The 20,925-nt window shown below is 66.6% G+C and overlaps 1 protein-coding gene across 1 annotated transcript in view; it reads right to left on the minus strand.

Moving 5' to 3' along the window:
• Window positions 1–19,713, minus strand: part of LOC136387876 (collagen alpha-1(I) chain-like) — a 23,472-nt gene extending 3,759 nt beyond the window's left edge. Inside the window, exons 1-12 of the mRNA XM_066359993.1 lie at window positions 19,677–19,713; window positions 12,676–12,792; window positions 11,309–11,603; window positions 10,780–10,897; window positions 10,152–10,238; window positions 9,653–9,972; window positions 8,042–8,207; window positions 7,155–7,337; window positions 4,716–4,824; window positions 3,121–3,292; window positions 1,384–1,659; window positions 996–1,160 (exon numbers count right to left, since the gene is read on the minus strand). Coding sequence (XP_066216090.1) covers window positions 996–1,160; window positions 1,384–1,659; window positions 3,121–3,292; window positions 4,716–4,824; window positions 7,155–7,337; window positions 8,042–8,207; window positions 9,653–9,972; window positions 10,152–10,238; window positions 10,780–10,897; window positions 11,309–11,603; window positions 12,676–12,792; window positions 19,677–19,713 — 2,045 coding nt within the window. The remainder of the gene's footprint in view (window positions 1–995; window positions 1,161–1,383; window positions 1,660–3,120; window positions 3,293–4,715; window positions 4,825–7,154; window positions 7,338–8,041; window positions 8,208–9,652; window positions 9,973–10,151; window positions 10,239–10,779; window positions 10,898–11,308; window positions 11,604–12,675; window positions 12,793–19,676) is intronic.
• Between the last annotated feature and the right edge of the window lie 1,212 nt (window positions 19,714–20,925).

The raw sequence follows: 20,925 nt of genomic DNA on the forward strand, positions 1-20,925 counted from the left end.
AGAGAGAGCCACGCTCAGCCCCCTCCGGCCTGGGGAGCCTGTGAAATGTGTGAGCAGGGAAACTTCCCGGGGCTGGTGGTCCCGGGGCGTGGAGAAAGCCCGTCCAATGCTGAACATCCAGCCTTCTGAGCAGCCGTCTGGCCTGAGTCTTGGGCCTCCTGCCTGCCCACCTGACCCCCCACACACACACCAGCCGCAGAGCCAGGCACCCACTAACCCCTCCGGCAGGCCCCCGGGAGTCCTGCGACAGTGCCATGTCCTTCACGCGTCCAGAACGGGCTCACGAGCGGAGCAGCACGCTGCAGCCCCCACCCTGCCCTGACAGCACTCAGGGTCCTTGGGCAGGCCAGGGTCAGACCTGAGCAAGCCCCTTCCCTGTGACTCGTCTTGCCCTCCCTCCCTCCCTCCCTCCCTCCCTCCTTCCTTCCCTCCTTCCTTCCCTCCTTCCTTCCTCCCTCCCTCCCTCCCTCCCTCCTTCCTTCCCTCCTTCCTTCCCTCCTTCCTTCCTCCCTCCCTCCCTCCCTCCCTCCTTCCTTCCTTCCTTCTTTCCTTCCCTCCTTCCTTCTTCCTTCCTTCCCCAGACACCCCCCTGCTCCCCCTGTCCCTGTCCCCTCCGCCCTGGCCCTCACCCCCTGCCCACTGCCCCTTGACCCACTCCCCGTGTCTCCCAGACTGCCCCCTCTGTGCCCGCGCCCGCGTGGGCCCCGCCCTGGGGCGGCAGCTGGGTCGGAGCCCCTCAGCACGGCCCTGGGTGGCCGCGGGACCCGGTGGGTGGGCAGAGGCTGGGGGCAGGGCTCCTCAGGCAGGCCCGGGGCAGGAGGGGTGGGGATGTGGGGGGACGTTCAGGGCCCCCACCCCGCCCACCCGTGAGCCTGGCCTCTGCCAGCTCTCTGAGCTGAATTGTTATTAATATTATTATTACAGCCGCTGAGAAAACACTGTGCTAAGCCCCTCCAGTGATTTATTTAGCGTGCGGCCCTATTGATTAGGCCAACTTTCCACGGCGTGGGGGAGGCAGGGCCTCGGCTCCAGGAATCTCTGGTCTGGGGGGGCCGCCCGCCGGGCGCCTCTGGGCAAACACTGATGTCTGGGCCCCGCCGCCCTCCGGAGGCTCCCTGGGAGGGGGGTGGAGGCAGCCCCCGCCCTGCAGAGGGCCCGGTCTGAGGGGGGAGGCAGCCCAGACACCAGGAGAGGTCCCAGGGTGAGGGAGGGAGCGGCCCCTGCCCCCAAGGAGACCCTCGTCTCGGGGGGAAGGCAGCCCCCCACCCGGGGAGACCCCAAGCGTCCCCTGTGTGCAGGGAAGCTGGCGGGGTGTCCCTGGCCTGTGGTGGGGGGCCGCGGGCTGGGCCTGGGGGGGCCGACTCCTTGTACTCCCCTCCCCACCCCCGGGCCCGGCCTGTGGAGACCCCGAGGGCATCCCCCGTGTGCAGGGAAGCTGGCGGGGTGTTCGTGGCCTGTGGCTGGGGGCTGCAGGGCTGGGCCTGGGGGGGCCCGACTCCTTGCACTCCCCTCCCCACCCCCGGGCCCGGCCTGTGGAGACCCCGAGGGCTTCCCCGGAGTGTGGAGGTGGCTGTGCTCATCACCTCTTTCAGATGTGGGCCTTGGGTGATGGTGGTGGGGTCTGCCCAGAGCAGGGGAGGCTCCCGGAGGAAGGGACCCCTTGGGGGTGAAGGCCACACTCAGGGGTCTGGGCTTCTGCTCCAGGAAGCTCAAGCATGGTGGGCTCTCTGCGGGCCCTTCCCGCCTCCCCCAGGTGTGCGCTGGGGGTGGGGGGGCCTTGGCTTGCAGCTCTGCTGTCCCTTGCCCGGTGTCCCCCTACCCCCCCCCCGGGAGAAGAGCTTGGGGGAACACGCGGGCTCAGAGGTTTCAGGCAGCTCCCAGCCCGGATTCTGGGCGAAGGAGGCAGCTGCAGGCCCACCTCCGACACGGTGGGGGCCCTCTCCCTCCCCTTTTATGACTAATAAAAGAGGTTGTAAACCCTGTATGTGTACAAAGTGCACCCTATAAATGGCTCCTGGTAATAATGACATTTGCAGAGGTATCCCTCGGTGCTCCGGAGGGAACAGCAGAGGTCGGGGCAGGGGGGGTCCCCGGACACTCACCACGCCCACGGCCCACCCAGGAACGGGGTGGGGGAGGGGCTGTGCCCCCTCCGGACGTGACCCTCTACAGGATCAGAGGGGACTGAGACCCAGGAGGGGCGGGGACAGTGGAGAGAACGGCCCCTCATTCCCGGCAGACGGCCTTAGACGCATGGCGCTGGGTGCAAAACACCAGTGTCCACCTGTGGCCACTCTCTGAGACCGGGCAGTGGAGGTGGTGCCCAGCGGGGCAGTGGGGACACAGAGCCTGGGTGGTGACCAGTGTCTCCAGGGCTCAGCTCCAGGGATTAGACCATGTCCCCTACACCCCAACCCGCTCCATCTCCCCAAAGGTGGCCCCGTGAGGACACCCGTCCCCTTCACGGCAGAGTTTCTATTAAGAGTCTTCTGTTGGGAGCACGGCCGATGGGACCCAGGGGGACAGAGGTGTGACAGGGAGCGGGGACAGGGGCGTGCCCTGGGCCAGAGCCCCGAGTGTGACTTTTACGGGTGTTCCAGCTCCTCACACAGCACCTGAGGGACAGATGGCCTCCCATGTGTCAGGTCTCCTGTCTTTGTTTAACTAGAAGCAAATGTTCCCTCTTTCATAACATCCTGGGGAGGCATCGCCAGGCCCTGGCTTTTGGGGACCGGCTGTATGGGGGCCACTTAGGACCCGGGGAGAGGGTGCCCCGATTTGCCGAGTCTGCCCATCACCGTGCCGTGAAGGTCCCTCGTCACCTGCTTCCGAGCCGTCATGAGCCCATCACAGAGGACATGGGAGTGTATGGTCCTCAGTGGGACCCCGTGGGTCTGAACTGGGAGGGGGCGGTATGGCTCCGTCCCCCCCGAGCCCCTTGGGTTACCCCACAGCCTCCCTGCTGTCCCACCGAGACCCCCTTTCCTGGTCAGCCAGGTCCCAGCACCCTCCCCCTGGTGCTGGCACCTTCCCCTGGGGACAGAGGGAGCAACGCACGCTGAGAGGAGGGGACGTCCCAGTGGAACCTGACGTTCTCCACGTGCTGCTCCCGGGCAGAACCCCGGGTCTGAGGGCGCAGGGCCATTGGGGTTCCCCAGGTCTGAGGGTGCAGGGCCATCAGGGTTCCCCAGGTCTGAGGGTGCAGGACCATTGGGGTTCCCCAAGTCTGAGGGCGCAGGACCATTGGGGTTCCCCGGGTCTGAGGGTGCAGGACCATTGGGGTTCCCCGGGTCTGAGGGCACAGGACCATTGGGGTTCCCCAGGTGTCCCCAGAATCCATGCTCCTCACCTCATACCCCTTCTCCACCCTGCTTTTCGTCTTCCCCGTGGGACACCAGGCCTGCCGGCCCCTGGAGTTTGCAACCAGACAGCTGGCTCGGGCCAGAGGCGGCACCCCTGACTGATTCCTGAGACCCGAGGCAGCCCTCCCTGGCGGGGCCGCTGCACGGAGGGGCGGCCCCTCGGAGGCCTCGGACAGCACGGGGGGCCGGCTCCCCCGTCCTGGGCACCAGCTCCAGCAAGTCCCCCCACGGGGCCAGACGCTGGCTCCGCCTGGCTTCCCCGCTGGGTCTGTGGGCCTGGAGGCAGGTGGAGGGTCCCAGGGGGACGGCCGCCCCTCCTCTGCCCTCTGTTGGAGGGTCCCCTGCCTCTACCCCACTTGTCTGAGCAGTAGTGGGGCACACGTGGAGCCATGATGGAGGGTGGGGTGCACTCCTGCCTCTGTGCTCCAGAGGGCCAGTTCTGGAAAGAGGGAGTCCCTGTGTGTGTACTCACTACTCACTGCCCATGCATGTGTGTGCACATGTGTGCGAGTGTGCACGACACACGTGTGTGCGTGTCCATGTGTATGTCCATAAGCATGCACGTGTGTACTCACTACTTACTGCCCATGCATGTGTGTGCACATGTGTGCGAGTGTGCACGGCACACGCGTGTGCGTGTCCATGTGTATGTCCATGAGCATGCACGTGTGTACACACTTATGCTTGTGTCCATGTATGTATACACACACAGGCACCTGTGTGCATGTGAACACGTGCACTGTGTACCTGAGCGTTCATATGTGTGCGCATGTGTGCTTGTGTCCGTGTGTGTGCATACACTTGAGCACGTGTGCACCCCTGTGTCTGTATGTGTGTGTACGTGTGCTCATGTCCACATTTCATGCGTAGGTGTGTTTGTACACATGTGTGCTTGTGTGCTCTGAGGGAAGCCAGGGGTGGGGCCAGAAAGCCCAGCACAGGCAGCCCCAGCCTTCAGTGGGTGAGGCAAACGGAGGTCACCCTCCCAGGGGACAGAGCCCCCGTCCCCCGTGCCCCCATCCCGAGCCGTGGGCAGAGCACAGGCCGGCGCTCCCCGGCCCCTGGGTCCCTGGCTGGCCTGGCTGCCCTGGCAGGGCTGTGGCCGCTCCCCCCTGCCTGTCCGAGGTAGCAGGGGTGCTGCAGGACCCGGTGGGGGGGGGCAGCAGGCTGCACTGGCAGTCCGGACACGCTGCGGCAGCTGGCTAGCCCAGGGCAGGGGCTGCGGCCCAGACCTAGCGGGGCTCTCTGGCCTGGCCTGCGGGCAAAGCTTTTCAGCCCTCCCATGCAGGGGGGAAGCTGATCAAGCATTGGGGGTGCTGATGTATCCCCCCAGGAGGGGCAGGCTCAGCTCACGATGCCCTGGTAGCTGATCCACCACAAATACCCAGTCACCATCCGCCCCCTGCGCTCCTGCGGGGCCGGCCGGGCCCCGGGCAGCCTCCGCCCTCATCTCCAACACCTCCTGACACCAGAGGGCCCGCAGCCCGCCAATGCCGCCCCCGATCCCGGCCCCCCAAACTCGGGCCCAGGATGAGAGGCCTGTCTGTTCTGGCCTGGCGGGCGGGAAGGATTCCTGAAGCCGCCGCCGTCTGAAGGTCCTCGTGTGATTTGCAAACGTAGATGGTGTTTGGTCGCATTTAATAGAGGGAGAGGAGAATTTCTTCGGAAACCAAGCTCGCTGGCCCCCGACCAAGTGTGGAAAGGAAGGGCATCAATCTTTCCCCGTTTAAAATGAGTTTCCTTTTTTAAAATGTTTTTTCAAAGAAATAAGTTCCAAGGCTCCATTTTTCCCCTGTGTGCCTTCCAGACAGGGACCCCTCCCAGGCCCGAGGAGGACCCCTGGCTGGGCTGCCCGCAGGAAACCACCGAGGCAAGTGGGCCGCCGTCCACCGGCCCGGGGATGCCACGCGTCCCCCACGAAGCTGTCGGGGCTGCGCCCCAGAACCCGCTCCTGAGGACGGGAGTCCAGGAGGCCGGGTGCAGGGCCCGTGGACGGGGGCATGTGGACCAGGAGACAGCTGTGTGGCCTTCCGGCTGCCCCCCACCCTGCCCTGAAGACCTCTTCTCGCTGTCCTCCCCTGCAAGGTCCCCCCACCCCAGCCCATTCCATGCCCTTCCACCATCACCGGCCCCCCGATGCCCGCGTGTCTTGGCACCTGGCATTGGATGGTACAAAGGATTGTAAAGGTCGCAGGCGCCCACCCCCCTGCAGAAGAAAAGAAACAAAACACTTCTTCCAACTGTCACCCAGGCCAGTGCCACCAGAGAGAGCACCCAAGATGCATGTGTGGGGTGTGCACGGGCTAGGGAGGGAGGAGGCCACTGGGGCCTCCCTTGTCCGTGGGGACCCCTGTCTCCTCAGGCTCCCCACCCATCTCCAGCCAACAGGCCCGGTTCCGAGGGCTGGCCGGAGGGCAGTGGGGCCCAGGTTCAGTGGCTGCTTGTCTGCTCCGGGGGGACCACCTTCCCGGAGGGAGGGGTGAGAACTCTGGGACCTCGCGGCCGCCCCCCAGAGTGGAGGGTCAGCAGAGGGCACCTCCGGCTCCCCGGGACGACTGTCCCGACAATCCCAGGTCACCTTCATTCCCAACACTCGCTGTGAGTCTGCCCGCCTCCCCCCACCCCCGGCCTCCTGGACCAGAAAGGTGTCCCTGCACCCACTGGCTGCCCACACCCAGGGGGGAGAGAGCCTGCTCTTTCCCTGAGACAGCCCCAGTGGACTGGCATCTCAGAGTGGGCACAACCTGTCTCCTCACCTGCTGCTCTCTCTTCCAGCTCCTGCCCACCCTCTGCATGGGCACAGACAACTGCCCCGCCCATGGGGGTCCACAAGAGACCCCAGAGCATCTTCTCCTCCTCCCCACTCCAAAGCCTGGACCCCTGGCTTCTTGGGGACCACCCTCCTGTCCCCAGGTGTCTGCTGGCTGATACGGGCCCTGCTTTCTTCTGACGGGTCATCCTGGGAAGCGAGGGTGGGGGGCCCCAGCCGCAGAGTGCGCGCTCTGGCCGGGGAGCTTAACGGGGGTGGCAGCGTCTGGAAGGTCCCCTGCCTAGTGGGGAGCGGAGCCGCCATCCTGGGCCAACCGGCCAAGGGTCAGGTGCGTGTTTGCTTAGCACTAGTGGGCAAGGAGGGGTCAGCACAATTATGGAGCTGAATGCCCAGGGTGCGTCCATCCCAGGGGACGGCCCAGGGTGGGGGCCCGTGAGAAAAGAAGGGGGTGGAGCTGGGCCTTGGGCGCCTCCCTCAGCCGGTGGGGGCCAGTCCCACCCCTTACATGACAGACGGGTAAATCAAGGCCCGGAGGGGCGACAGGGCTTGAGGCCACGGAGCTTGCGCAGAGCACGCAGCGGACCTCCGGAGGCGGGGCCACGTGCCCCTGTGCGTTCTCCGGGGGCGGACGTCTGTGTCTGTTTCTTCCCCACTCCCCTGACCGGGTCCCCCACCCACCCACCCAAAGCAGCCATGACAGTCGGGGGGCCCCTGGGGCTGCTGCTTTTCCTATCCAGCATGGAGGGGTCAGGAGAGAGCAGGGAGAGGGGTGCAGGGCAGGACGGCTCCCAGCGCGGACCCTGCCAAGGGGTCCGGGAAGCGCCGAGCGGGAGGAGCCAAGCCGTGCAGCGAGGGCTCCCCGGCCGCCGCCGGCCCGGACCAAGGAAAGCAAACACGGGAAGCGGGAAGTAGTGGAAAGTGAGAAACTCTAGCAAGTGAGAAGCTGGCGAGGCCACGGGCCTCCAGGAGAGAGACATCACGTGCAAGAAAATAAAATAAAATAAATGGCAAGGGGCCGGCACCCAGCCGCCGCCCGCCTGCGCTCGAGGTTCTTTCTGTTCGTCCCTGCAGATGCCCTTGGTCACCCCCGTGCTGGGCGGGCCTCCGCCCCCGCCCACCGCCGCCGCGTGATGGATCCCACTTTGGGCCCCCAGCCCCACGCTGTGAAGCCCCCGGCCCAGGCGGGGAGTAGGGAGGCAGGGTCCCTGCACCCCAGGCGCAGGCCGGGGAAACCGAGGCAGGTGGGGGAGGGGATGCTCGCCCCTGCCTGCTCACGGGCTCCAGGCAGGCAGGGGAGAAGGGACTTGATGGACAGGCAGGGCCGGAAGGAGGAGGATGGTTCCGGTGTGCCCGGGGCCTCATGGTGGAGCAGGCCAACCCCACCGTTGACTGTCCCCGAGGGCCACTTCAGGCCATGGCTATTTCTAGCTTCAGGGCTCACTTGTCCAGTTCTCATAGAGGCCGGGAATGTAGACCCTGGAGACAGCTGAGACCGGCCGGCGCTACTCCGAGGCCCCAAGGAGGACACCGTGGGTGGCTGAGGTGACAAGTGAACATGGAAGGGCGGCAGCTCGGGTTTCCACGCTGGGCACCCCTCTGGGTGTCCCCACTGTCCTGCCCCTCACCCTCAGCTTTCAGACCTGGGCAGGGGAAGGGGTCGGGGGGACACAGACAGAGAGAGGCCACAGCAGCGCCGCGCGCAGAACGTGTGGGGGCCCAAGTGGGGTGCTGGAAGCTTGGGGACCCCCTTGCCCCTTGGCCCAGCGGGACCACGCAGCTCCTATCCAATGACAGGAACGGAAGGGGGCGGGCTGGAGAGGTGTGGGCTCTGGCCAGCCTGGACCTTGCCGCCTTATCCGGCACACTCCCCTCCCCACCCCTGGGCCTGTCCTCCCCAGAACGTCCTCACGTCCCTTCTGGCCAGCTGTCCCCTTCTGTCTCCGCGGAGTGTGAGCGGCAGCGGCAGCTGCGCCCCGCCCACCAGCGCCGCCAGCCTCACCGCGCGCGCGCCTGCTGGTGTGTAGGGCGCGCGGAGGCGCTGTCGGCCTTTTTTGGGTCTGTCCACTGCAGGGCACCTGGGCCCACCAGGGGGAGGCCAATCGGCACGGCCACCCTCACAGGCGTGGGGCCCACCAGACAACGACTATTTCAGGCCCAGGGTCGGTTTCCATGTCTCCTTCCCAAAGAGGAAGGGAATGTGGACACCCCGCCTCACAGGCGCCAGCCGGGCAGTTGGAGACCCCAAAACGGGTGACGCGGCCCAGGAAGGAGTGGTCAGCTCAGCCCATCCAGCCTCCTCTGCACTTGTGAGCTCATGGGCTCCCGTCTGGCGGTTTCAAGGCCCCCCCCTCGCCACCCCCCCATCTCTGCCCCTCCCAAAACACAGTCTGGAAGGGTTGGGCACTGGGCTCCTGTCTAAGGTGGTGGCACAGGAGGGTCACACATTCGTCCCACCCCCAGGGTCAGGGGGCGCCCAGCAGACTTCAGCCTTCCCCCAGTGACCCCTTCTGGGGACCCACTTAGCTCTCGGGGCCCCGTCATGAAGGCCTAACTTTGGGGCAGGACTCGCCAGGTCTCAGATGACAAGGAGGTCCCTGTCATCTGCCAGCTAGCGGGCAGAGGGTTGGCACAAGATAAGGCCAAGCCTCAGCCAGCCTGTCCAGGATCCTGGAGGTGTGACTGGCAACTCACGGTGTGGGCCCAACGACAGTGAACTTGACCCTCTGCCCCACCCAAGGTGTCTGCTGTCTTCGTCTACCTTCCGCACTGGGGAAAATCAGAGGGAGCCCAAGCAAGCAGGCATGCCCCAGGGCCGCTGGCGAGCCCCAAGCCCGCACGGGGCCTGACCATCAGCGTGCGGCCAGACAGCCCCCAGCCCCTGTGTTCCATCCTGTCCAGAGCAGATGTCCCTGGCCAAGGAGGGCTCGAGTGAGCGTGTCGCCCCAGACCACAGTGGGCAGAGGGGAGGAAGTGCTGGCGGAGGGGCAGGACCGGAGTGTGTGGGGCTCTCGCTCGGAGGGCTGCGTCCTGCACGGTGCTTTCCGGGGCTGCACACGCCCCAGAACACGCCTGTGAGCGGCCTGCAAAGTGGCAAAGTGGGCAGAGTCCGCAGAGGCGGCCGGACGGCTCCCACCCCAGGGTGCGTGCGGGAACCGGTCGGCCCGGGCACAGTCGCCAGGCAGCTAAGACTCCGAAGGCTCTGGGCACAGGTCACTCAGGCTGCGGCTTGAGCCCCCTGAAAACCAGTGGGGGCTGCTGGCCACAGCCACATTTGGGGAGGAGCTTGTGTCAAGCCCCAGAGCCACCCCAGCCCCCAGCCCGCCCCACCACACCCCTGGCCGTGCCCACCGCACTCTCCCGCCGTGGGCAATGGGGACCAGAGCCTGGGGCCCTCCCCACTCGGCGAGTGGGCGTCAGCCCGGCGTGCTGCGAAGACAGGGACGCTGTGGGCACAGCCACCTCGGCAGGGAAAGGTTCGGTCCGCCTGCCGGCCGGCCGGCACTGTCACCTGACCACGCACCTCGGAGCTGGGACCAGAGGCTTCCCCGCCTGACAGAAGTTGTCGGGGTGCTTCCGTCGGGGGCGGGGGGTTGGGAGGTGGGGTTCAGGGGGCTCCGAGGGCCCTGTGAGCTGAGAGCTGGGGCCAGGCGGGAATGCTGACCAGCTTCTGGTAGCCTTCTGCTTGGTCGCTCTGCCCGCAGGGAGCTTGCGGTTTGATTGGGAGGACGCCAGACCAGCTGGGCTCCCAGCGTCCAACCGCATGCACGGCCCTTCTCCGGTCCTACACGGCTCCCAGGTGCGGGGGCCGCGGGCAGGCTCTGGCTGACCGGCCACATGGGTCTTTCCACAAAACCAGAGAGACGGCCAGCGGTCTGGGGCCGGCAGGACCAGAGGCCACGGAGCCCGGAGGGTCCAGTCTGGGACCCCAGTGCTGACTGTGTGCTCCTCCGTCCTGCTGTGTCCTCAGGAAGGGGGTGTGAGGGTGGGCCTGCGAGGAAACAAGATGGAGATTTACCCACCTGGCCCCTCAGCCCGAGGGCCCCTCTGTCCTCCTGGTTGTGCGAGGTCCCATGGGAGCTGCTGTGGGGCCAGGGAGGGCTGGTGGTCTGGGGCCGGGGCAGGTGCCAGAGCCCCCACTGGGCTCCTCTTTGTACAGCGCTGACATTTTTGAGGACTGGACGGAGGGCCCCCCGCAGGGCCTTCAGCGGGGAGGGGCGTGCAGCCATGGGCACCCCCTCCCCTCCAAGGTCCCCTGCCTGTCACTTGACCCCAAGCAGGTGAGACTCAGGCTGGGTGGGTTGAGGGTGGCTGGACCCCAGGGGACGACTTCCTGGGCAGAGGTGAGCAAGGACACGCTCCGAGGAGTCCTCCCTTCCTCCAGGGGTCTGCCCAGAGCGGGTCCCGGGGATGATGGCGGGCTGTGGGCTTTAGTCCTCAGTCTGTGGGGCCGGAGGTCAGTCCCAGGCCACCGTCAGAAGAGGCGCCAGAGGTCAGCAGAAGAGACTGGGGGCGTGTGTGCAGGGCCACGGTCTCCGGCTCGGGACCAGCTGGGCTGCCCGAGCTTCCCTTCGGCCCCCAGGCCCCGGGAATGTGTGGTGCCCAGGCACGTCCCCTGGAGGAAGCGGCCACCTTGCCAAAGGTGCCTACCTGGTGGCTGCCGAAAGGGCCCACTGGGTCAGCCACGGCGCCCGAACGCAGGGCCCAGTGGGCAGTGTCCACGGGCCCCCCCTGAAAGCTGGGCCAGTCAGACTTCATTGGGAGTGCCCTGGAGGTGGGAGGGGGAGCACAGGGAGACCCTGGGGGGGCCTCCGCGTCCCCTGCGTCCCGGGGTCCCGTGCGCTTGGGCACAGGGAGTTCATCCACCAGGTTTTCTTAAAGTGGCTGCTTCACCATCAAGACCCCTTGCGCTGGGTGTGCAGCCGGGGGGAGTGTGGCACTGGTCTTGGGGACTTCTGGGTCTAAGCCTCCAGGGCCAGCAGAAAGCTATGGGGGTGGGTGGTGAAGGGAGCCCCTCCGAGGGGTGGCTGGGCAGCTAGGTGGACCTGGGGGGTTGGGCAGACAGGCTGGCAGGCTGGTGGTGGAGGGGGTGGAGGCCGTGGAGCCGCTGACCACAGTGCTGTGGCTTCGGCACGGTAAATGGCTTGCCCAGGAGCTGGCAGCCCTGCCAGGACCCCACGGCCCTCTGAAGTCTGTCTCGTTGACCCCGAGGGCCATCAGGACACCCACAGAAGGAGGCTTTGTGGACGGAGCTGTGACTGACGAGGTGCTGCTCCAGGTGGGGTTGTACGTGCTGGGCTGGAATCGGGGCACGAGGGTGTTGGACTGGCCTGGGGACCCCGGGGGTCCCGCTCCCAGGGTCTGAGCTGGGAGGCCCAGCCCCTTTGCAGACTCAGGCAGGGTGCCCTGCCCCACGGTGCCCCAGGAGGCAAGCTCTCTTGGGCTCCCACTGACCCGAGGGACGAGCAGGTGGCCTGGGGTTGGGGGGCAGAGGTGCCCTCAGTCCTGAGCCAGAGCCAGGCCCTCTGGGACCCCGCACGGGCTTTGGGTCCTGGGGCTCCCCAGCCATGCCTGCAGCGTGGCACCCTAAGCTCTCCCGGGTCCCCCCTCTCCTCCTCACCCCAGGCTTTGTGAGGTCTGCATGGTTGGATCAGTTCAGCCCCCGGATAAGGGTAAGAAGAGAGAGCCCACCCCACCCCGATCCCAGAGATGGCCACACACACACAGTCGTGCCCACCCCCAGTTTGGAGCCTCCCAGAGATGGCCACACACACACAGTCATGCCCCCCCCCCAGTTTGGAGCCGGCTTGTGGGGACAGGAGAACGGGGAGTAGGTCTGAGCGGGCCCTGCCCGCCCCAGCCTGGCTTGAGACCGCAAAGCCTGTAGCCAGGACGCTCCCTGACAGGGCGAGGCAGCCCATGTGGGGCCCCCCGAGGAAAGCAGGGCAGGAGGAGTTGAGGGGGATCCCTCCAGGAGCCCCGGAAAGCTGAGGGGCTTCCGGGCCACTTCGCAGGGACCGCCTGGAGCACCCCTCAGACCCCCACTCCCTTTCCTCCAACCTGCCTTCCAGCCGCCTCTCCTGTGAGCGGTCAGCACCGAGCCTCCACCGTGCCCACCCAACTGGTGTTGGTGACAGCAGCACCCCCTCCCTGGGACCCCCAGCACCTCCTGCTAAAGGCCACCCAGGTCCCCGCTGTTGGGGACCAGCTGGCAGGTGGGGCCCGCCTGCCAGCTTTCTCAGAGTGTGAGACCCTTGGCACAAGGCCTCTCGGGAGGCCAGCAAGAAGCCCAGGGGAGAGTCCAGTGTCCTTGTGAGTGGGACCCCAGAGGGTGGACAGGAAGGAGTATTAGGGACAGGGCAGCGGGTAAGCCCACCTCAGGACCCCTGAGGCCTGAGCCCAGCTGGAGGGAAACTTCCGGAAGGGAATCGGGAGCGGGGAGGAGGTGCCCCACTGGCCCCGGGGAGGGAGGGAGGGAGAGGGAGAGGCTGACTTGGGCCCAGAGAGGGTCCCCATCCACCAGGAAGGCAGAGAGCCACCCCATACACTCTCCCTGGCTTCTGTCCTTGGGGACTGGGGCCATGGGGTAAAGGCCAGCACTGGGCTGGCCTGGCCGCAGGGAGCCAGGAGCTCCGTGTGCTGACCCAGGAGGCTCCAGGGGGCCTGGGGGCAGAAGAGCAGGAAGGGGCCTCAGCCCCCCACCCCCGGGAAAGGAACGCCTTCTCTCCCTGGGTCCCCCTGGCTTCCTGCTGTGGCCCCAGCCCAGCCATGGCTACCCTGGCACCCTGCACGCCCCACACGCTGCCATCTGTCCCGCGGAGACGCGGTCACCCTCCCTGCCTCCTGTCTCCCCTCAACCTCCCCCTCGAACACACCGGAGCGGGGCATTGCTCTCCTGACCCGCCCAGCCGGTACCCCCCCCCCATCGCCCTGCCCCTGTCCCCTTCCCAACGGGAGCCCCCAACTTGACTCTGGTTACCCCCAACCCCCGTCAGTGTGGGCCACACAGGACGTCACGGGGCCAGGCTGGAGGGAGAGGCCTTCTCAGGGACAGCTTCCCCTTCCTCAGGAATTCTGTTTCCTGTGTTTATCTCGCTGGGTTGAGAAGGAAGTGGCCTTGGGGACCATGGGAGGGAGGGTCCCGAGCGGACCCGTGTCCATACGGGGAAGGGCCTGGGGCTTTATGGCCTCTAGTCGGGGGTCTGATCCGGGCCACCTGCAGGGCGGCTTTGGGGAAGAGGCCTTTCTCCGAATGCCACCCCAGGGGCCACACTGTTCCATTAGCACAGATTCAGAGAGGCTGGGGGTCACCGTCCCCCCAAGTGAGGGGAGGCGACAGCGTCTCTATGACAGGGCGGGCACCTCCAGCCAGAGGGCTTGGGACCCCTCACTGGCTCAGGGCTCGGCCACGGAAGTGGGCGGCTGAGGAGGGACGGCTCGGCCGCTGAGGCCGGTCAGACCCAGAGCCGGACGGAGCCACCACGCGGACCCGAGCGTCCGGGGCGGGGGCGGGGGCGGGGGTGGGCGGGTCACGGTGAGGAGGCAGAGACCCGACCCCAGGCTCGGGGGCCTCTGTCTGTGGGAGCCTCGGTCCTCCCGCCCACTTCGATGCAGGCGGGCTGCCAGCCGAATGGCCCGCTGGCCCACGTACACAGAGCCCAAGTGGACACAGCCTCACATCCTGGGACTGGCCAGGGCTCCCTGGCCAAATCAGGGTCCTCAGGAAACTCACACTGCTTCTGGCAGGCCAGGCCTTATAGGACACTGGCCTGCCCATGGGGAGGGTTGTGAATGAATGACCGCAGCCTCGAGGGGTAGGCTTGAGCCAGGGGCCAGCCCTGGGCGACTCGGCCGGGCACAGACCACTCTGGAGGTCAACAGAGCACAGCCTGGGCTTCCCGGTGTGAGGACTTGTCTCCAGCCCCCCACCCCGCCCTGCTCCCCTGCAGGGGCTGGCCCCTCCCCCGACGCTCACACCTGCCGAGGGTCAGACTTGGGCGGAGGAAGGGCGAGGGGGTGCAGGTGGGTCGAGAACAAGCCCCGGCAGCCCCCCTGAAGTGACAGTTCCTGGGCTTTGTCCTGGGCCTACGTGGGCGGCCGGGCCTGGCCAAGGAGTCCATCGCACCTCTGGTCACTCGCACTGCCTGGCGCCGAGGACAGAACAAGACGCCTGTCCTCCTGGGCCGCCCGTCCTGCTGTGGAAGCCCCTGGTGGGCAGCCCAGCGCCCACTCCCCTGCGCCTGTGCCCTGTCCTGAGCCCCACGGCTGCTCAGTTAGACTCCCCACTTTCAGTCCGGCCTCAGCGGGGACAGCCATGGAGCAAGGGGCCTTCCCACCTGACACGGCCCGGTCCTGTGTTCCGCCAGAGGCTCCCGGTGGGACGGGAGCACCGCGGACTAAGCCCTGATTCCGGCTGGCTGTGCCCTGGCTGCAGAGACACGTGGAGGAAGTCTCCCCCGAGCCAGCCCGCCCGGTTGCCCGCTGCAGGCAGGCGGGGAGGGAGGTGAAGGAGAGAGACCCCAGAGGTCTGTCTGCTGTCGCAGCTGGGCCCGAGTGTGCCCCTTTCTCTGCCCCGGCTCTGGCCCCCCCAGATCTGAGCACAGTCTCCCCAGCAGGCCGGCCTGGGGACAGGGGCAGAGTCTCCAACGTCCCCAGCTCCTGAGGGTCATCTGGGAGGCTGGGGGCACTGTCCCCCCAAGTGAGGGGAGGCTACAGCGTCTCTATGACAGGGAGGGCACCTGCAGCCAGAGGGCTTGGGACCCCTCGCGGGCTCAGGGCTCGGCCACGGAAACGGGCGGCTGAGGAGGGATGGCCTCTTAACACTGTCTTTTTAGACTCAGACCTGCGGTCAGGCTGAGTGGGGGTCTAGGGAGGACCCACCTCCTGAGAGGCCCCTGGAGGCCCTGGATTTAGGGGCTCAGCACTGAATGACAGAGACCCTGGGCTTTGTTCTCGGCAAGACCAGGAGCAGGGCCGTGTCCCCACCGGAAACTGTAGTGAACGTGACAGCCCAGGGCAGGGTGGAGGTCTTCTGGGGCGGCAGGGGTCAGGGTCCTTTGGGTGGCAGGTTTGGGGCTTCCTTTGGGCCCAAGCCACAGGTCCGGCGGCCCCAGGAGCTGACGGGCCCAGGCCGGCAGGGATGAGGGTCCTGGTCGGAGGGAAGGGGAAGGAGGCAGGGCCTTGCCTGCAAAGCGGCACCCCCTCCCTCTTCAGGCCTCTGGATAGCCTGGGCAGGGGGGGGCAGCACGGAGAGTTCAACTTGGGGAGAACAGCAGAGAGTAGAGCTGGGGTCGCCTGGCCTGCACCCCACTTCCGTGGCCAACGTGGCTGTCATGACACCTACTGACCTCACGGGGGCGCAAGAGACAACAAAATTTCAGCGCTTGTGGGGAGACCCTTTGTGGCTTCCTTCAGCCTTGTGGGCTGAGCTGGCTGAAGGGGCACCCCCAGCTTTCTCCCCAAGACGAGCAGCCCTGCCCGCCTCCCCCAGGCCAGCCCCTAGCTGCTCCCCAAACCCAGGGCTTTCTGAGAGGCATCCCCCGCTCCCCTCTGCCCCCACCCCCTTGTCTCTGACCATGTGCCCCCCCCACACACCACATGCCCGGCTCCTCTGCCCGCAGCTGCTCTCTCCCGCCCCTCCCCGGGGGCCAGGCCTCTGAGAGGCTGCACAGAGGCTGGGCGCGGAACGTTCCAGAGCCGGGTGGAAGCCAGGGGTGGGTGTGGGGTGGCCGGAGGGAATGAATGGCATGGCAGAGCCCAGAGACTGACCGGGCAGGGCAGGCAGGGTACCAGTCCTGGGACCAGGGAGGGGAGGGCTGGCAGCAGGTTTAGGAGCTGAAGTTGGGAGTGAGGACAGGAATCACTGGAGGTGGAGTGGGGGTCCCTGGGAGGGGGAGTGGCCTGACAGAGCTGCTCAGCAGGGTTGCCAAGCCCAAGGCCCTGCCAAGGGGAGGCCAGTAGCGGATAGAGAGGAGGGCGCCCCGGGGTTCAGGTACAAAGAGCAGGGGGGGCAGATGTAGACCCTCCTCTGGCAGGTACTAGGGAGCCATGGGAGGCGGCGGAGCAAAGGGCAGGGGTGCAGCCAGACGCCGGGGTGGGGGATGAGGCCAGCTGGAGGGACTTCAAGGGCCCGGGCCGGACAGGGTCAGCCCGCGGGGCCTGGCGCACCCCCAGCCCCCTCGCCCGCCCGCCGGGCCTCAGATCCCCCACCAGCCCCCTCAACCCTCTCTCTGTGTCGCAGGTCAGCCCGAGGCACACACGTGCGTGGCTGTCCCCGCCAAGCTCAATAAGACTCCAGCCGGGCGGAATCTGCTGGGCGGACCCACGGCTGTCCCCGCGCTGTGAGGAGGGCGGAGCGTGGGGGGAAACTGAGGCTGGCAGGTCCAGCCAGGCCGTGGCAGGGCCAGGTCACTCGTGCAGGTCTCTCTCTGGATCGCTGGGCTGGACCCCCCGGTGTCGCCCGGAGGTCCAGGCACTGGACAGAGCTGAGAAGCCCCTAGGAGAGTGTGGGGTGGGGGGGGCGAACCGGGGAGAAGGAGCCCCTGGGACCCCCCAGGCCGTTCCCCGAGAGCGAGGCGGCTCAGGCCCAGCGGTGCGCGCAGCACGCAGACAACCACGGCCCTGTGGGGTCCCTGCCCCTCCTTCCCCGCCCGGGGGTCCTGGGGCATTGAGACAAGGAGGAAGGGGCCAAGGCCTCAGGGCTGGGACCCCAGGACGTGAGGGAGCAGCCTGGGGGGCTTCCGTCTTGGCCACCTGGCCAGGGGCAGGGGTTCTTCTTGTGGAAAAGGGGGTTCTTCTCGTGGGAAAGGGGTTCTCCTGGAAAAGGGGGTTCTTCTCCCGGAAAAGGGGGTTCTCGTGGAAAAGGGGTTCTTCTCCTGGAAAAGGGGGTTCTTCTCCTGGAAAAGGGGTTCTTCTCGTGGAAATGGGGTTCTTCTCGTGGAAAAGGGGGTTCTCCTGGAAAAGGGGGTTCTCGTGGAAAAGGGGGTTCTTCTCCTGGAAAAGGGGGTTCTTCTCCTGGAAAAGGGGTCCGAGGGGCTTTTCCTCTCCCCTTTGCTTCCTGACTGGGACGCACTACACGCCCCTCCCTCCCCGCGGCCGTCCCTCTGCCAGGGCACAGCTCACAGGTGCCTCCCAGCACCCAGCCCAGCTCTGGCAGCTCCAGGGGCACTGGGGGCCCCTGAGGGGGGCCATGGGGCAGGGAGCTGAAGGCCACCTGCTCTGTCCATCAGCGCCTGTCCCAGCCCAGGCCAGCAAGGGCTTTCTCTGCAGGCCTAGCTGTCCACTGGGCGGGCGGGCAGGCGCGTGCTGTGGGCTGGGTGGGGAGGTGCCCCCCCCAGGTCAGAGCCTGGTGGAGGCGCAGGTCTGAGTGTGTGGGGACAGCACTCCTAGGGCTCGCCAGGGTCCTCTGTGTGCTGACCACAAGTCTCTTAAATCAGCAAATCTTCCTTCTCCTAGGCAGGATCCGACTTGTGAGATCGGACCAGAGGCTCTAAGAGCAGATATGGGGGGAGGGGAGAGGGCGGGAGGGGGGGCGAGGCAGAGTAGAGAGGCCCAGGTGGGGGGCGCGAGGCCCAATGGGGGACTGAAGATGGGGTCAAGGGCCTGGCGTGCCGTCTGTCCGCAGTAGGTTCCACGATGGCCGACACGCCCGGCACCCCTGTGTGTGGTGCGCGTGGGTCCCCAGCTGACGGCGTCCCGGGTTTCCTGGGAGTGGAGGGGAGGGGCTGACTCAGGAGGGACAGCCAGTGCCCCGGGAGGGAGGACAGGCAGGTCCCCCGGGAGGGAGGACAGGCAGGTCCCCCGGGAGGGAGGACAGCCAGTGCCCCGGGAGGGAGGACAGCCAGTGCCCCGGGAGGGAGGACAGGCAGTGCCCCGGGAGGGAGGACAGGCAGGTCCCCCGGGAGGGAGGACAGGCAGTGCCCCGGGAGGGAGGACAGGCAGGTCCCCCGGGAGGGAGGACAGCCAGTGCCCCGGGAGGGAGGGACAGGCAGTGCCCCGGGAGGGAGGACAGCCAGTGCCCCGGGAGGGAGGACAGCCAGTGCCCCGGGAGGGAGGACAGGCAGGTCCCCCGGGAGGGAGGACAGCCAGTGCCCCGGGAGGGAGGACAGCCAGTGCCCCCGGGAGGGAGGACAGGCAGGTCCCCCGGGAGGGAGGACAGGCAGTGCCCCGGGAGGGAGGACAGCCAGTGCCCCGGGAGGGAGGACAGGCAGTGCCCCGGGAGGGAGGACAGGCAGGTCCCCCGGGAGGGAGGACAGGCAGTGCCCCGGGAGGGAGGACAGCCAGTGCCCCGGGAGGGAGGACAGGCAGTGCCCCGGGAGGGAGGACAGGCAGGTCCCCCGGGAGGGAGGACAGCCAGTGCCCCGGGAGGGAGGACAGCCAGTGCCCCGGGAGGGAGGACAGGCAGGTCCCCCGGGAGGGAAGACAGCCAGTGCCCCGGGAGGGAGGGACAGGCAGGTCCCCCGGGAGGGAGGACAGGCAGTGCCCCGGGAGGGAGGACAGGCAGGTCCCCCGGGAGGGAGGACAGCCAGTGCCCCGGGAGGGAGGACAGGCAGGTCCCCCGGGAGGGAGGACAGGCAGTGCCCCGGGAGGGAGGACAGGCAGGTCCCCCGGGAGGGAGGACAGGCAGTGCCCCGGGAGGGAGGACAGGCAGGTCCCCCGGGAGGGAGGACAGCCGGTGCCCCGGGAGGGAGGACAGCCGGTGCCCCGGGAGGGAGGACAGGCAGGTCCCCCGGGAGGGAGGACAGGCAGTGCCCCGGGAGGGAGGACAGCCGGTGCCCCGGGAGGGAGGACAGGCAGGTCCCCCGGGAGGGAGGACAGGCAGTGCCCCGGGAGGGAGGACAGCCGGTGCCCCGGGAGGGAGGACAGGCAGGTCCCCCGGGAGGGAGGACAGCCAGTGCCCCGGGAGGGAGGACAGGCAGGTCCCCCGGGAGGGAGGACAGGCAGGTCCCCCGGGAGGGAGGACAGCCAGTGCCCCGGGAGGGAGGACAGGCAGTGCCCCGGGAGGGAGGACAGGCAGGTCCCCCGGGAGGGAGGACAGGCAGTGCCCCGGGAGGGAGGACAGCCAGTGCCCCGGGAGGGAGGACAGGCAGGTCCCCCGGGAGGGAGGACAGCCAGTGCCCCGGGAGGGAGGACAGGCAGTGCCCCGGGAGGGAGGACAGGCAGGTCCCCCGGGAGGGAGGACAGGCAGTGCCCCGGGAGGGAGAGCCAGTGCCCCGGGAGGGAGGACAGCCAGTGCCCCGGGAGGGAGAGCCAGTGCCCCGGGAGGGAGGACAGCCAGTGCCCCGGGAGGGAGGACAGGCAGGTCCCCTGGGTCCTCGTTCTCATTGGAAGCCCGGGGGGCTCTCATGGTTGGAGGTATTCAGACAGGACAGCAAGGAGCGGGGTGGGGGTGGAGGGGCCGCCCCCTCCCCGGGCTGGAGGCCGGCAGGCGTCCTCTCCTCGGTCCTCAGGGTGCTCAGCCTCGGGCCTCGGGCCTCGGGGTCCTCAGGGTGCAGGCCCTCTGGGGCAGTGCCCCCCCAAGTGTCTGGAGGACTTCCCATGCTGCTCACCTGCCTCCTCCTCCTCCTCCTCCTCCTTCTTCTTCATTTATGTTTATACCTTTTGTTTCCCTTCAACCCCTTCGGACGCCACCCCCGCCCCACCCCCTGCCTCAAACCACCAATTTGTTGCTTTGTGTCTAGGAGCTGGGTTTTCTGTTGTTGCTGTTTTTCGGATCCCACCTCAAGTGAGGTCACACAGTGTTTGTTTTTCTTGCCCGACTTCTCTCACTCAGCAGAATGTCCCCCAGGCCCGTCCACATGGCCGCAAACAGCAAGATCCCCTGGGGAAAAAAAAGGTTTTTTTACAGGCTGAGTACTAGTTCATCAGGTGGACAGACCACAGCTGCACCCCACGGCCACGGGCGGGCACCCAGGCGGCTCCCCGAGCTCGGCTGGGGTACCTAATCCCGCCATGGACGTAGAACGGAGGGGTGCGTGGATCTTTCCCAATAATGAAGAGTTGGGGTTTTTTTGTTGTTGTTGTTTGGTTTTCTTTTTTTGGTAAGTACCCAGAACTGGAATTGCTGGTAGTTAGTTTCGTTTCTAATTTTGGAGGGGACCTCAAAAGGTATTTTTATTTTTATTTTTTTAAATTTATTTATTTTACAGAGACAGAGAGAGAGTCAGAGAGAGGGATAGATAGGGACAGACAGACAGGAACGGAGAGATGAGAAGCATCAATTATTAGTTTTTTTGTTGTTGTTGCGACACCTTAGTTGTTCATTGATTGCTTTCTCATATGTGCCTTGACCGTGGGCCTTCAGCAGACCGAGCAACCCATTGCTTGAGCCAGCAACCTTGGGTCCAAGCTGGTGAGCTTTGCTCAAACCAGACGAGCCCGCACTCAAGCTGGAGACCTCGGGGTCTCGAACCTGGGTTCTTCCGCATCCCAGTCCGATGCTCTACCCACTGCGCCACTGCCTAGTCAGGCGGTATTTTTATTTTTTTGTTCACAACGACGGCACCCATGGACGTGCCGTGAACAGTGTCCACTTGTTACTCCTCTTGTCTTTTCGGTGACGGCCATGCTAAGAGGTGGGAGGTGGTCTCCCCTGGTGGTTTGGACTTGCCGCACTCCCTGCTGCCCAGTGACCCGTGGGGGCATCTTTTCACGTTGTCCGGCTGGCCAGCTATGTGTGCCCGCTTTGGAGAAGCGTCCCTAGGCAGGTCCTCTGCCCGTCTTTAAAAACAGGCCATGGGGGGGTCGTTTGTCTGTTTGTTCTGCTGTGGAGTTGTGTGAGTTCTTCACTTTAAATAT

This window comes from Saccopteryx leptura, chromosome 1 (genome assembly GCF_036850995.1).
Source record: "Saccopteryx leptura isolate mSacLep1 chromosome 1, mSacLep1_pri_phased_curated, whole genome shotgun sequence".
Classification (NCBI taxonomy): domain Eukaryota; kingdom Metazoa; phylum Chordata; class Mammalia; order Chiroptera; family Emballonuridae; genus Saccopteryx; species Saccopteryx leptura.